General features: G+C 41.5%; 1 protein-coding gene across 13 annotated transcripts in view; it reads left to right on the plus strand.

Annotated features, from left to right (window-relative positions):
- Positions 1-15,332, plus strand: part of LRP1 (LDL receptor protein 1) — a 336,333-nt gene that overhangs the window by 296,119 nt on the left and 24,882 nt on the right. For all 13 annotated transcript variants that reach the window (XM_067771116.1, XM_067771119.1, XM_067771108.1 and 10 more), the window contains 9 exons: positions 6,861-7,197; positions 7,319-7,516; positions 7,599-7,787; positions 7,883-8,077; positions 9,159-9,721; positions 9,798-9,921; positions 12,368-13,945; positions 14,004-14,181; positions 14,246-14,541. In XM_067771116.1, the coding sequence (XP_067627217.1) occupies positions 6,861-7,197; positions 7,319-7,516; positions 7,599-7,787; positions 7,883-8,077; positions 9,159-9,721; positions 9,798-9,921; positions 12,368-13,945; positions 14,004-14,181; positions 14,246-14,541 (3,658 nt within the window). The remainder of the gene's footprint in view (positions 1-6,860; positions 7,198-7,318; positions 7,517-7,598; positions 7,788-7,882; positions 8,078-9,158; positions 9,722-9,797; positions 9,922-12,367; positions 13,946-14,003; positions 14,182-14,245; positions 14,542-15,332) is intronic.

Here is a 15,332-nt window from a genome sequence, read left to right on the forward strand (position 1 = left end):
TGTTCTATGGCCTTCCTTGTTAGCTCATCAGCAACATAGTTCCCAGGTATATCACTGTGATCTGAGACCCATATCACCGCGCTTCCCAAGGCAGTCGGTTCTATGTACCGGAGCGACTCGGGATTTTTCCCGACCAAGGACTGTCATTTCAGTGTGACCCCATTTAATTTGTTTCGTCCCTCCCACAAATTGTCATCCTCCCAGCAGCTCCTTGCAGCAGGACTGCTACATATTCTCTTACTCCGGGAAGGTATCGAACCCAATCCGGGTCCGTCTCCTGACCCCGGTCCTGAGAAATGGTTTTGCTGCATTTGCCAGAAAAGAATCTTTTTAGGACGGTCATACTCTGTTCAGTGTGTCTCGTGCAAGGGATGGTTGCATCGGACAGGTTGTTCTGGGCTTGATCCCAAAACCCGACGTCCACGTAACTTTTATAAATCTTTTGTGGCTCCTTGCTGCTCACGCCCAAAGGCGTCCCGTAGTCTACGCCTAAGCGTATCCCCACTACCTTCCAGCAGCTTCGCTGCTCAGCAAGCCACAACAAGTACCCGCTGCTGCTCGCGCCCCACGGCGCCAACAACTCATACAGCTGATAGTAGAGTTGGTAGCAATGCTGAGCATCAGCCCCTGCCCCCGTCTTCTTCTCCCCCCCTCTTTTCTGGCAGCAATCCTGCAGGTCAGGGAAGCAGACTCTTAGTCCCTGCCTCCGTTTGCACCGTCTGCCAGCACAGAATATATAGGTTTGCGACATCCGCGCAATGCAGCTCCTGCCTTGGGTGGTGCCACTTTCCTAGATGTTCTGGTCTCCGCGACGGCAACCCCTCGACGGGTTTCATCGCGCCATGTTGCCAGGTCGCAAACCCAAATCATCCGGGTACCCCAATGCTTGCCCAAGGGCGCCCAGTCCCAAGGCCACAACAGCAATTGCGTCCTGGCCTTCCACAACCTAGGCGTAGTCACAGTCTGCAGTTCAACTGTAATGGACTAACTGGGAAGATTACGGAGATAGTCGATTTCATGAAGCGGCACAACATCCGCATTGCTGCGATTCAAGAGACTAAACTCACAGCAAGATCTGCATTGCAGACCTGCTCTGGTTATAATGTCCACAGGAAAGACCGCGAGAGCGGAAATGGAGGCGGCCTCGCGTTTATTATACACCACTCTGTGCAATATCATATATTTGATCCTGGCATCGACCGCAGTGACAATGTCTTAGAACGTCAAGGCCTATCTGTCCGGTCAGGCGATGCAAATCTAGAAATCATCAACATCTACATCCCTCCTGTCACCTGTTGCCCCAGTGGATACCGCCCTAATATCGAGGCCTTACTCACTGGCAACAATCGCATTATCTTAGGCGATTTCAATGCCCATCACGACCTATGGCATTCAAACTTGCGGGCGGACAGTAGGGGTGAGATGTTGGCGGATCAAATAGATGAAACGACGTTCTGCACAATAAACGGAGACGCCCCCACACGTATGGTAGGAAGCTGTCATAGCTCGCCAGATATCTCAATCGTGAGCGCAGAACTCGTAAACTGCGTCAACTGGCAGCCGATGGTAACATTGGCATCCGACCACCTGCCCATACTTATTTCGCTCGAGCGTACCGCCGACTTCATCGTCACCGAAAAACGCACTTTCATAAACTTCAAAAAAGGAAAGTGGGAAGAATATAAATCTGCAACAGACAGCAGCTTTGCTGCCCTCCCTATCCCGACTGATGCCCGCCAAGGGGAGCGTGCCTTCCGTAAGGTCATTGAATCCGCCTCGGCACATTTCATTCCCGCCGGGAGAATTCCCGAAATCCGGCCCCACTTCCCGGCGGAGGCCGCGAGCTTAGCGAGGGAACGCGACCTTATAAGACAGCTTGATCCAGGCGACCCCCAAATAAGGGATATAAACCAACGCATCAGATTGCTTGTGGACGAACACAAGCGGGCGAAATGGGAAGAGCACCTAAGAGGTTGTAACCTCTCTACCGGTGTAGGTAAACTTTGGTCCACCGTAAAGTCCCTATCGAATCCGACTAAGCACAAAGACAAAGTTTCCATCGCCTTTGGCGATAAGGTGCTGTCGGATGCGAAAAAATGCGCGAGCGCTTTCTGCCGACAATATATAATGCATCCTACGGTCGACAAAGATAGACGGAGAGCCAATAGACGCGCACATAAACACAAACTCAGTGCGTCACCAATTACCATCACCGCTAGAGAGGTTGAGGACGCCATTGGTCGCGCTAAACCATCCAAAGCAGTGGGCCCAGACGGCATAGCCATGCCGATGCTTAAAAACCTAGGGAAAGAGGGCTTCAAATATTTAGCGCATGTCTTCAACCTGTCTCTTTCCACCTTTGTCATACCCGAGAAATGGAAAATGGCCAAGGTGGTCCCGCTACTAAAGCCTGGGAAACCAGCTAACGTAGGTGAGTCATATCGTCCGATATCTCTCCTATCGCCAGTGGCAAAGACGCTTGAAGCCATTTTGCTCCCTTATTTCCAAGCACATTTGCAGCTAGCCCCTCATCAGCATGGCTTCAGAAAACTTCATAGCACTACCTCCGCGCTAAATGTCATTAGCACCCAGATAAATTGCGGTTTGAATCAATATCCCCACCATAGAACAGTACTCGTAGCGTTAGACCTATCAAAAGCTTTTGATACGGTCAACCATGGCTCGTTACTGCAAGACTTGGAAGGGTCTACCCTTCCCCCATGTCTTAAAAGGTGGACCGCAAATTATCTGGGTGGTCGGCAGGCATCGGTGCAATTCAGAAACGAAACATCAAAACAAAGGAGAATTAAACAAAGGGTGCCACAGGGTCGTGTCCTATCCCCGCTTTTGTTTAATTTCTACATATCAAAGCTACCTTCACCACCGGAAGGAGTAACAATCGTTTCCTACGCCGATGACTGCACAATAATGGCCACAGGCCCAGGCCCAAAGATCGATGAGCTATGCAATAAAATAAACGGCTATCTCCCTGATCTCTCCAGTTTTTTCGCCTCGCGAAACCTGTCATTGTCACCGACTAAATCTTCCGCGACCTTATTTACAACATGGACGCCCCAAATGTCGACCATATTGAACATCCACGTCGATGGCACTACGCTACCGACTGTCCTACACCCCAAAATCTAGGGTGTGACGTTTGATCAGGATCTACATTTTGGTGCGCACGCAACCGCAATTGTTCCAAGAATTCAGAGCCGTAATAAAATCCTCAAATCCCTTGCTGGCAGTACCTGGGGAAAAGATAAAGAAACGCTCTTGACCACATACAAAGCAATTAGCCAGCCGATTACGTGCTACGCGTCACCCATATGGTCGCCAAGCCTAAAAACCACCCACTGGAAGAAACTACAGGCCTGCCAAAATACTGCTCTCAGAATCGCCACGGGCTGTCTTCTTATGTCCCCAGAACACCATCTGCATAATGAGGCGAGAATACTCCCCATCAGGGAGAGAAATGAGATGCTGACCAAACAGTTTCTGTTGAATACCCAGAAACCTGGGCATCCCAACAGACATCTGATTGACGAACCAGCACCGCCTAGGGGCCTAAGGAGTCATCTCCGTAAGCATTTTGAGGAAATACGGCACCTGAGAACCCAGCCGTATGAAGCGGGAAAACACAAGCAGGTCCTTGGTGAACTCCATAGACAGGCGTCGGACCTTTATGTCGGGAATTGCCCGGTGAATCCAGTACTTGAAGGAAAATATCCAGAACTCGCAGAAGAGGAACGCATACTCCCCAGGGAAACGCGTGTCACTCTTGCTCAACTTCGTTCTGGATACTGTAACAGGTTAAACTCTTACCTATCCAGAATCAACCCCGACATACAAAATGTATGCCCTGCTTGCAATGTGTCCCCACATGACACCAACCATCTCTTTAATTGTAATGTGGAACCAACGCCTCTAACACCCCTTTCATTATGGTCCACCCCTGTTGAAACGGCAAGTTTCCTTGGACTCCCGTTAGAGGATATTGACGACAATTTGTGATCGGTCGCGGCTATTAGGTGGGGCGAGCATTGCTACAACAACAACAACACCCATATCACCATTATGGTGCACCAAGAGGCTAGGTCGTTAAACGATTGTCAGCAATATATTGCAGCCTTTATGGTAGTGCTCTTGCTTTGGAGAGCTTAATCGAAGTCGAAGTTGATTGCAACGGACGTGAGATTCTTAGATAGTAGCCATCGAGCAGCATCTTTCGCGGCTATTAGTTTTGCCTGAAACACGCTGCAATAGTTTGGTAGCCTCGAATAACAACAGTTCCCTTGGTTTAATACTCTAAATAGATTATTGGATCTCATATTCATAAGTGACAATTTTTGTTGTAAAGTTAGTGAGTGCTTGAATCCAGTTACTTCTAAGGACAGTCATCATCTACCACTTGTCGTTGAGTTTAGTTTTTATCATTTTCCTCCGGTTACTACTGACAGTAAATTAATCTTTAATTATTCTTTGTGTGACTTTGCAAGTCTCAATGATTTTTTACTTGAAATAAATTGGGAGGAGCTACTTGGTGGGCTTGATACTTCTGTTGGCTTTTCCACTTTTAAGTCTATTTTATTCACCCAATGTTTGGATAGAATCCCCTTGCGGGTAAAAAGAGCGTACGAGTTACCTTGGTACACTAAGGGATTAAAAAAACTTAAGAATTTTAAAAACAAATTCTTAAAAAAATTTCAAAAGAATAAGAATAACATGTTTTTTTAGTAAATATAAGTCGCACTTAAAGGATTTTAATATTTTGGATAAAACTCTTTATTCTGAGTATATGCGCAATATCGAGGGTAACATCAAATCGAATCCAAAAAGTTTTTCCGCTAGTGTGCCTACCGGAGTTTTCCTGGATGATAACTCGGCGAAAACTCCAAATGAGGGTGCTAACTTATTTGCTGATTTTTTTAAATCCAATTTTTCAGTGGATGATAATTATCAACCGCTCGATTTTTCGAATAGTCTGAACTCTGCCTTAAATTTCGGAGCTCTACATCTTTCTTTTGATGATATTAGTGGAGCTATTAATAATCTTAAGTTTTCTTCTCAAACAGATTTAGACGGATTTTCTCCCATCTTATTGAAAAATTGTCCGGCCTTGGTTTATCCTCTCCAACTTATTTTCAACAAATCACTCTCCTCTGGGAATTTTATTGATTATTCGAAGGTTACGTCTATTACGCCTATCTTCAAGTGTGGCAACAAAAATGATGTGCGTAACTACAGACCCATATCCAAACTGACCACTGTTTCCAAAATTTTTCAGCATGCAGTCTATGCTAAGTTGAGCTTTGCGGTTAAGTCCCTTATTTCTCCTTATCAGCATGGTTTCGTTGCGGAGAGGTCGACGATTTCTAACCTTGCTGTTTTCAGTGAGTATTGCATTGAGTCTTTTTCAGCTGGCTCGCAGGTAGATTGTCTCTATACTGACTTTTCAAAAGCCTTTGATAGGGTCTCCCATAGAGTCCTAATTAATAAACTAGGATGCTTTGGTTTTCATTCTTCCTTCCTGTTATGATTCAGTTCATATTTTTCCAGCAGGCGGAGTGTTGTCACTGTTGATGGGGAGTGTTCTATTCCCTTTATTGCCTCTTCAGGGGTACCACAGGGGAGTATACTAGGTCCATTATTATTTAATCTTTTTACTAATGACATTAGCAATTGCTTTACATTTGCTAAATGTCTCCTTTATGCTGATGACCTAAAATTGTTTTCAATTTTTTAAGTCGCCTGATGATATATTGAAATTGCAAAATGGCATTACCAAACTACATCTGTGGTGTCTCAAGTCTCATCTGTCTTTAAATGCATGTAAATGCTTTAATGTGACTTATTCTAAGTCATCCAATATACTTCGCTTAAAATATAGTATTTCTAATTGTGAGCTTCGAAGTCTTAGTGAGAGTAAGGACCTTGGGGTTATATTTGATAGCAAGTTTTCCTTCAGTAATCATATTAGCCACGTTACCTCTAAATCTTGCTCAATGCTGGGTTTTGTTAGGCGCAATTCCGCGAAGTTCTGTGACCCTTTTACTTTTAGAGCTCTCTATACTTCTTTTGTCAGGTCTCATTTAGAATATGCTGTCTTTATTTGGAGACCTAGTACTATGATAGCTATAAATAAACTAGAGAGAATACAAAAACTCTTTCTTAAGTATGCTCTTTGGACGTTAAATTTTGAGGAGCCCATACCATCTTATACTGCTCATCTTACACTGTTAAGTCTCAAATCTTTGGAGAGTCGAAGATCTATACTCTCCTTGTCCTTTACTTTCAAAATTGTCAAGGGCCTAATTGACTGTCCATATTTATTAGAAAGGATTCGGTTTAATGTCCCTCAACGGTTTCTTCGTAATATGTCCCCTTTCTATGCGGTTAATACGAGAACGCTATATGCTCGTAATGCTCCCGTAAATCGTGCTTTAAGAGAGTTTAATTCACTAAGTGATGCTATCACTTTGTATTTTTCGATGCCAATTAATGCTTTTTTCGCGTTGCTTAACTCAGCCCTATAAGTGGTTCGATTTATACACAAAATTAGTATGTAACCTATAAATTAGTTAAGTACATACTCTGTAAGGTTTGTATTCCAAAGACTCATAATTAAATAAAGAAATGAAGAAATAAAAACCAGACGTTGAAACGCCTGTTCACGTTCTCTGCGAATTTGCTGCTTACATAAGAACATCTATATTGTAGTGGAATAAAAAATCTATATTGTAGTGAAACTTAAACTTTCATCACCCACCTTTAAATCTTCAATTGCTCACACTTAAAATGAAAACTTTTCGTGATTTATCGTTTAACAATTTCCTTTTCTGTTTTTCTCCTCCCCACAGTGGCACATCAATGTCGCGATAACAACGGTAATTGCAATCAAATTTGTATTCCGTTATGGACGAAAAATTTCGCTACTGTCCAGTGTCAATGTACAGCTGGCTATAAATTACGTAACCGCACCGATTGTGTACCCGTACGCAATGACAAATTTTTACTTTATGCCAAAGAACGTTTGGCCAGCATTACAGGCGTATTGTTGAATGTGCAGGATGTGCAACAGTTGCTCAAACGTGGTGAACATACCGATGCCATAGTTCCAATTTACAATGTAACCAAACCCATGGGTGTCGATGTGAATATACGCGACAAATTGGTGTACTTTGTTGTGATGAAAGCGTAAGTATTCTCAAAATGCTGATACTGTTGCATGCTTACATGCATACCGCATACATATCTACATACACGCATACATTCATATAAATGATGCTGCAATATATATGTTTTACACAATTTGCAGTTCAAATTACGTGCTGCATAGCCAATCCATTGCAACGGGCGAACGAAAAGTTTTGGTTAACGGCAGCGGAAGCTCTTCAATTTTGGCATACGATTGGATTACACAGCACTTGTATTGGGGTGAGGGAAAATCGTTGCGTGTAGCATCCATTAAAAATATGAGCAAACATTTTACGCTGCCAATCGCTGAAATGCCAATGTAAGCTTTTAAATGTTAATATTGCACTTAGAAGTTAATACATAAAATTTTCATTATTTTATTTTTTTTTAATACCACACAGCTCATTGGTGTTGCATCCCACCGAGGGTATGTTATATTTCACACATTGGTTGGGTGATTCAAAAGGCAAAATATATAGTGCATGGCTTGATGGCACACATAAAACCGTATTGGCAGAGAGCGTTAAGGATATGCCAATGTCATGGCCGCTCAGTTTGAATATTGACCGCAGGGGCAAAAGGCTTTACTGGTATGTTTGTGGTTTCTTTTTTGTATAAAATTTAAATAAATGACATGTAAAGACTAAATCGAAATTTGCTTTAATTTATCTCCCACCATTAATAGGTGTGATGTGAAAGCTAATAGCATAGAGCGCATGAATTTGGATGGCTCACAGCGCGTTGTACTTTTCAAAGATTCCGAGTTTCAGCCTTTGTCAATGGCTTTTCATAATGGCGTAATTTTTTGGGTTGACAAGAAGAATGGCGCAATTAGACGTTTCACGGTGCATCATAATGCTAAATTAGCATTGAAGGGCAGGTAAGTACTTCTGCAAAGGTTTAGGTTAAATTGTCCGGTTCATGCGGACCTTACATAGACTTATGAGTTCATAGCGTTTCTGCCAATATGGGATCAAATATAATTTGAGTCTTTACATTTTGAGGTCCTTCGTTTTGTCCGCTTGTATATCGTCTTTCAGAGAAATTTACACAAAATTTTGCTGATAGCTTACCGTGGGACACCTATCATATAAGTCGAATATTTCGTAGCCACCTATTTCTTGTAAAATGCACACTGGAAGATTGAAATTCGGCAGGGCCCCATCCCGTTAACTCGTAGGAAAATTCAGAAAGGAGCACGAGACAAATTGGAAGAAAAACTCAACTTAAATAACTTCGGAGATTCATCACGCCTTGAATTTTCTTAAAAAGAATAGAAGTTTTAAGAGATTTTGAAGCGGGAGTGGGTACGGGAGTGGTAATCGAAATGAATGTGGGTAGCGCGAATAGAGAGTAAGTGTAGGGGGATTTTACCGGCCATTAAAAAGGGATCTGAAAATTATAAAATCGTACACAGTGGTTTTCAAGCAACTTGACTATGGATGTGAATGAAATTTAGTACACTGATAGCTGAGAGGCTGGAAAGGTCTACTAGCTATGTTTAAAAAGATCGACGTCTAAGCAAATTTGGGGAAAAGTGAGCATTAGTTTAAAACTATTATGAGACTATTTCGGGAACATCTCTAGATTAGCTATTCATTATTTTTGCTTTCGTAAAGCACAATTTCAAGGCAGTCTCGATTTCAGAATTGTTTTCTGGATCATTTATTGGCAGTTTCAGACTTACCTACGGATTGTATTGGGATGGTTTGAGTTATCACTTCCAAAACATGTATTTCGAAATTTTTTGGAATTGCTTTCGTGTTATTTAGTTTCGAAACTCCTCCGGCCTCTAAAACATTTTGAATTCCGTTTAGCTATCTAGTAGGGTTTTCGTACATTATTTTATCAGCCAAAACCTCAATATACTTGCATTTCGTCTTCACTTTTCAACTTCGTTCTCCTATACAACTATTGAACAATTTAAATTACACTATTTCTTATCTATATTCTCTCTCTAGTCAAACGGATATACATCTCGTAGAACGCGGCGACACCTCACACCTCAAAGTATTCGATCCCATTAGTCAGCCAGCAACAGTTGCGATGAACGCCTGCGCGAAATCGAAATACCCTGGTATTTGTTTGAACACCCCACCGGGTCCAGTCTGTCGTTGCCCAGATAATTTCACACTCAATGCTAATGGCTTACAATGCATACCACAAGTAAAGCTGAATGAACCCACAGGTAATTGTACTTCAGGCTTCCAATGTGCCAAAACAAAACAATGTGTCGACACGAAGGACGTTTGCGATGGATTTGATGATTGCAGTGATGGCAGCGATGAAAGCAGTGAACAAAATGGACCATGTAATACAAAGAAATGTGACTTAAGTTTACATTTCATTTGTAATGATCGTTGCTATCAACGCGCATTGCTATGCAGCTCCATTGTTTATTGCAAAGATGGCACCGATCAGTTGAATTGTGAGAAGCACACTTGCAATAGCAATGAGTTTACGTGCGCGAAAAGTGGCAAATGCATACAACTGTCATGGGTGAATGATGGTGTGGCGGATTGTGGTAAGTGCGAGTGTATGAGAATATGTGAAATTTATGAACATTATTTTTTAATGGTTGCTATTTGTATTAATTACAGGTCCAGATGATTCATCAGATGAGTCAGCGGAATATACGTTAGATGAAAAATGTCCAGAATTTGATTGCAAGAATGGCAAATGCAGACCTTTTTCCGATGTTTGTGATGGCATAGATCAGTGCGGGTGAGTTGGTGCATAGCATTTAAAGCTTTTCACTTTTTTTTAACCATTTTTTTTTGTGATTGATTTAAATTATAAGCCAACAAATGTTGGCGAATCTGGTAACGCGCCATCTCGAAAAATGCCCAACCTATAATAAAATGTTCCAGTTATTGAGGTTAGGGTCAAGCAAATGATCCATTATGTCAATTTTGAAAACAGATGCGGTTGTAGCGTGTCAAAAAGCCAACAGAATCGGGACATCGGGTCGTGGCTCTGTCTGAACCTAAAAAAAAAAATGGAAAACATCACTTGGCGTCTGAGCTGGTTTTCAGGTTAGGACCACAGCACGACCTGATAGGCCAATTGACATAACGGAATTTAAGGGCCAATTAATTGTGACTTTGCCATAACCAGATAAAACAGGTTATCGAACCAACTTTATGGAAATCAATGTAATGCATTAATGGTGGCATACCATAACGCTAACGCCATAACCACACCATAGCCAACCGATTGGTTTTTGGTTTTTCGCCATATCCATAACCTAAAAATATTTGAGTTGGAGAATTTATTAACTTGTTGTGGATTTTATTTATTGTTTTGGATACGTTTTGACTAACCGACTTATTTTTTGTGGTATATGTTTGTAATTTTTTGCGTTTTCTTCATTTTTATGAAATTTTCATAATTTTTAGGTTAAGGCACCATTAATCGATCACATTGGAGATGGTTATGGATATGGGTATGGTTACGACTATGGCGTTAGGGTTAAGGAAGTTTAATTAAAATAAAATAAATGACAGGCACGATAACCTCCGAAGAGATTTAAGGCCGAGCATCTCTTCCAGGAAGTTTAATTGACCCTTTAAATTCAGAGCAAAGCATAAAAGTTCTTGGAACACACATGTCGTATTACTAGGTACGCGAAATTTTTTTTTTTTGTGCGGCTGTGTGTTTTACCGTTTTCAATTTTATCGAAGATCCGATCAAAGATAAGAGGTTATATAATGCCTGATATATAAGATTGCAAATATACAATTTAAATAAGAAAAAAGACGGAGAACGCCTACATTTTTATACTATTAATAAAGAAATTCCAGTGTCTAATTTCGGAAGCCAACATTTACTTTGGCTTACTTCGAAAAATGAAGAAATTCCTTTATTGTTAACTAGCAGACCCGGCAGACGTTGTTCTGCCCTAAATTTGGCCTATCTGCATACGTTTTAATAAACTTTTTCCGTCTAACTCTGCCCTACCTCTCTACACTTTTTCCTTATCTTTTTATTCACTCCTCCCTCCATCTTTTTCGCTTCATCTCCATCTTCATTTCATTATATCTCTTTCTCAGCCTCATTCTCTATTTGCTCTTCTATCAACTTTTTCTCCTTCTTCTTCATCTCTTATTGCCAGTCCCAGAGGGTGGTCTGTATTTTTTTCCAGTCCCATTCCGAGTCTCAGTCCCAGTCCCACTCCGAGTCTCAGTCTCAGTCCCAGTCCTAGTCCTAATCCCAGTCCCAATCCGTCTCTGGTATACTTCCCGCAAAAAAGCATCGTAAATACTAATATAGGCAAATTTATATACGAAATTTCAGGCAAATCGAATAGGACGTATGTAAATAGGAATGTGGGTATTATTAATTCTTGTCTTTATTTCGGCTTCGCATGCATATTTATAAGTTTTGCCAGGTTGATGCGACTAAATCGAATATCACAATGAACTTTAGAGCTCTCGGCAACAGCTTTCATTTAATATCCATAATGCACACACATTTTAGGGGTATCCGGGTCCATGTTTTGGCCTATATCTCGAGACCGTAGTCACCCAGCGGCGTAAAACTTACTCTATACTAAAGCATACATCATCAGCTTCAATTTGATATCCATATTGTATAAACACATTCCAGGGGTACCCGGGTCTACGTTTTGGGCTATATCTCGAGACCCTAGTCACCCAGGGGTATGAAAATTATCCTGTACTATAGCACTCATCAACAGCTTTCATTTGATATCCATATCGTATAAACACATTCTAGAGGTACCCGGGTCCACGTTTTGATCTCAAGACCCTAGGACACGTAGCGAAAAAAAGGTAGGCGTTGGCCGATTCTCAGACCTACCTAATATGCTCACAAAATTTCATGAGAATCGGTTAAGCCGATTCGGAGGAGTTCAGCCTCTAAAACCGTGACAAAAGAATTTTATATATTAGATTACCCACATTTTTAAATACAAAAAAAAAAAAAACAAAATCGATTAAAAAGAGTTCAATGTCGACTCGAAAGCCAATGTCTATGTTTTGGAAGCTAACATCGAAAAACCGAGAACTTACTTTTGTACTTAGGGTTCCATCTCTTCGAAAAAAAATTGGTTTGACTCAAAACCAGAAAATTTGTCGAAAGCCCAGAAAAAAAATTGTTATAACTCTACCCAATTAATATCTCTTGTTATCTCTCTTTTGTTTTGTAGCGATAATTCCGATGAGCGTGGCTGCGAATTTGAATGCGGACGCGGTGAACATTACTGTGTGCCCATCGGTTGCTATGGTGAGCTACATATGTGCGATGGCATACAAGACTGTTTCGATTTCAGTGACGAAGCTAATTGTAATGAAACAAAAAGCGACAATCATCCCATAGATTTGGGTGAAGCGCATGTGTGTGGTCCATTTGAGTTTGGTTGCACCGATCCATTCGAATGTATACCAGAGTTTTTGCGTTGCGATGGCATCGCGCACTGTTTCGATAAATCTGACGAACTCAATTGCACTTCGCTACACCCCTCCAGAGTTGACTTCAATGAAACTTTGCTTACTTGTGAGCCACCAGATCGTGTATGCGCCGTTTCGAATAAATGCATTAGCGTTAAACAATTGTGCGATGGTAATATCGACTGCGAAGATGCAACCGATGAAGGATTCCTCTGCGCTGATAAGATGTGTGACAAAACCAATGAGTGTTCGCACTATTGTCACAATGCACCTGAAGGTTTTATATGTTCCTGTCCGCCGCATATGTTTTTGCAGCCGAATGGACGTCGCTGTAGCATGCAACATGCTTGTGAGCATTGGGACACTTGTTCGCAGATTTGTGAGACTGTCGGTAAAGTGTACGAGTGTAAATGTCATGAAGGTTATGCACTTGAGTACGATCGTTTTAGCTGCAAGAGCACGGCCGTAGATGATCCATATGTCATATTCACGAATCGCCAAGAGATACGTGGCGTTAATTTGAAAAATTCGGTGGTGAGCAACTTTTATACATCGCTGCGTAATACGATCGCATTAGATTTTCTGTATAGCAATGAGTCGGTGCAAATATTTTGGACAGATGTGATTGATGATAAAATATATCGCGGACATTTAGTAGGCGAGAGTCTACGTAAAGTAGAGGCTGTCGTGCATTCCGGCTTGTCGACGACTGAGGGTTTGGCGGTGGATTGGATTGGTATGAATTTGTATTGGGTTGATTCGAATTTGGATCAGATTGAGGTGGCAAAATTAAATGGCAGCTTTCGGCGCACTTTAGTAGCTGGCGATATGGAGAGTCCACGTGCTATAGCACTCGATCCACGTGAAGGTCTACTCTTTTGGACAGATTGGGATGATAATTTTCCGCGTATTGAGCGCTGTTCTATGGCGGGTGAGCAACGACGCACTATCTCAACTACATCACAGGTGTCAGCTGGTTGGCCAAATGGTCTAACCTTGGATTATACACAGAAGCGCGTCTACTGGGTGGATGCTAAATCGGATTCAATCTCAACAATTAAATATGATGGCTCTGATCATCATTCGGTGGTGCGTGATGAGGATATATTATCGCATCCGTTTGCGATATCTGTCTTTGAAAATTATGTTTACTGGACCGATTGGCGTACAACGTCGGTAATACGCGCAAACAAGTGGAATGGTTCAAATATACAAGTAATCCAACGCACACAGACGCAACCATTTGGCATACAGGTGCTACATTCTAGTCGGCAGCCGCAGGCGGATAATCCATGCGGCACGAATAATGGCGGTTGTTCGCATTTGTGTTTATTAACGTGAGTAGTGCTGTAAGTTCTTAGGTGTGCATATATTAACTTGTATCTCTTTTTTTAGTTTTAAGAAAGGTTACAAGTGTGAGTGTCCGCACATAATGCGTTTAGATCCCGCAGATCAACGTACTTGCGTGCCCAATGAGCAGGTGCTACTCTTTATAATGGGCGACGAGATACGTGGTATTGATTTGATGCAACCAAATCATCACACCATACCAACTATACGACAATCGCCACAGGTCAGTTGTTACTTTTTTCATAAAATTAAGTTTTGTGTTCTTAAAACTTTATTTAATCTTTCAGGTGATAGCCCCGCAACGTGTTGACTTTACCGTTGATGATAGCCGTATTTATTGGTCTGACATACAATTGAATGAAATAAAAACGGCGGGCATTTCAAATGGTCTTATCGACACTATCATTAATACCGATATACAAAAACCATATGGCTTTGCTATTGATTGGATAGCACGAAATATGTACTTTTCAACTGGAAAGACAAAGTGCCAAATATTGGCGAGCAACTTGAAAGGAGAATTTGTCACAGAAATACATAGAAACCTCGAATTGGTGGAGAGTATCGCTTTGGATCCCGCAAAGTAAGTTTCTACTGGATGTATTATAAGGGATGAAACCGACTAAAAATAACTCGGGGGCTGAAGGATCTTTAAATTGTTTCGCTTTCTCCGACAACCCTCTATTTTGGTTAATAAAGTTAAAATTTTCTTTAGAATATTTCATAAGCCGATGGCGCATTATAGCTCCATTGAAAGTCGAATAAAATAAGAGAAGGAAAAAGGGACAGTCCACACATATCCTTATGGAAGTAGCTAGGGATTCGTGAATTATTAAATATGTTAACGTATAGGTAGATGTTGGACGGGATTAGGAAACCAGATCGACTCATTTGCTGTGTGATTTTATAGCGACAGCTAATTTCAGACAAAGAGCTTAGAGCTAATTGTTATTTGCGAACCTAAAAAAAGTAACAAAACGTGAATGAAATCAAATTACCCGGTTCATTGTTCAAATTAAGCGGTCTGATATAAAGTCGCGGGTACTGATGCAATAAATAGGCATGCAAGAGGATATAGCTACCGAGCATATATATTCAATGTGTCCACCTTTACCGTTCTGAGAAATGATAACAAGCCCAGATATAACTGCGGCTCAAACCTCATCTGATATATCTCCTTTCGCCGGTAATCAAAACACTTGAAAGTGTTCTTCCTTATTACACCACTCACCCGAGTTTAGGCAATCATCAGAAAGGCTTCCTTAAAATTCGTAGCAACACAACCGCCTAAACTTCATAAATACTTGGAAAAATTGAGGGCTCAACCAACAATCGCTTCGCAAGGCACTCTTCGTGGCACTCAACCAGCCAAAA

The sequence above is a fragment of the Eurosta solidaginis genome, chromosome 3, assembly GCF_040869045.1.
Source record: "Eurosta solidaginis isolate ZX-2024a chromosome 3, ASM4086904v1, whole genome shotgun sequence".
Classification (NCBI taxonomy): domain Eukaryota; kingdom Metazoa; phylum Arthropoda; class Insecta; order Diptera; family Tephritidae; genus Eurosta; species Eurosta solidaginis.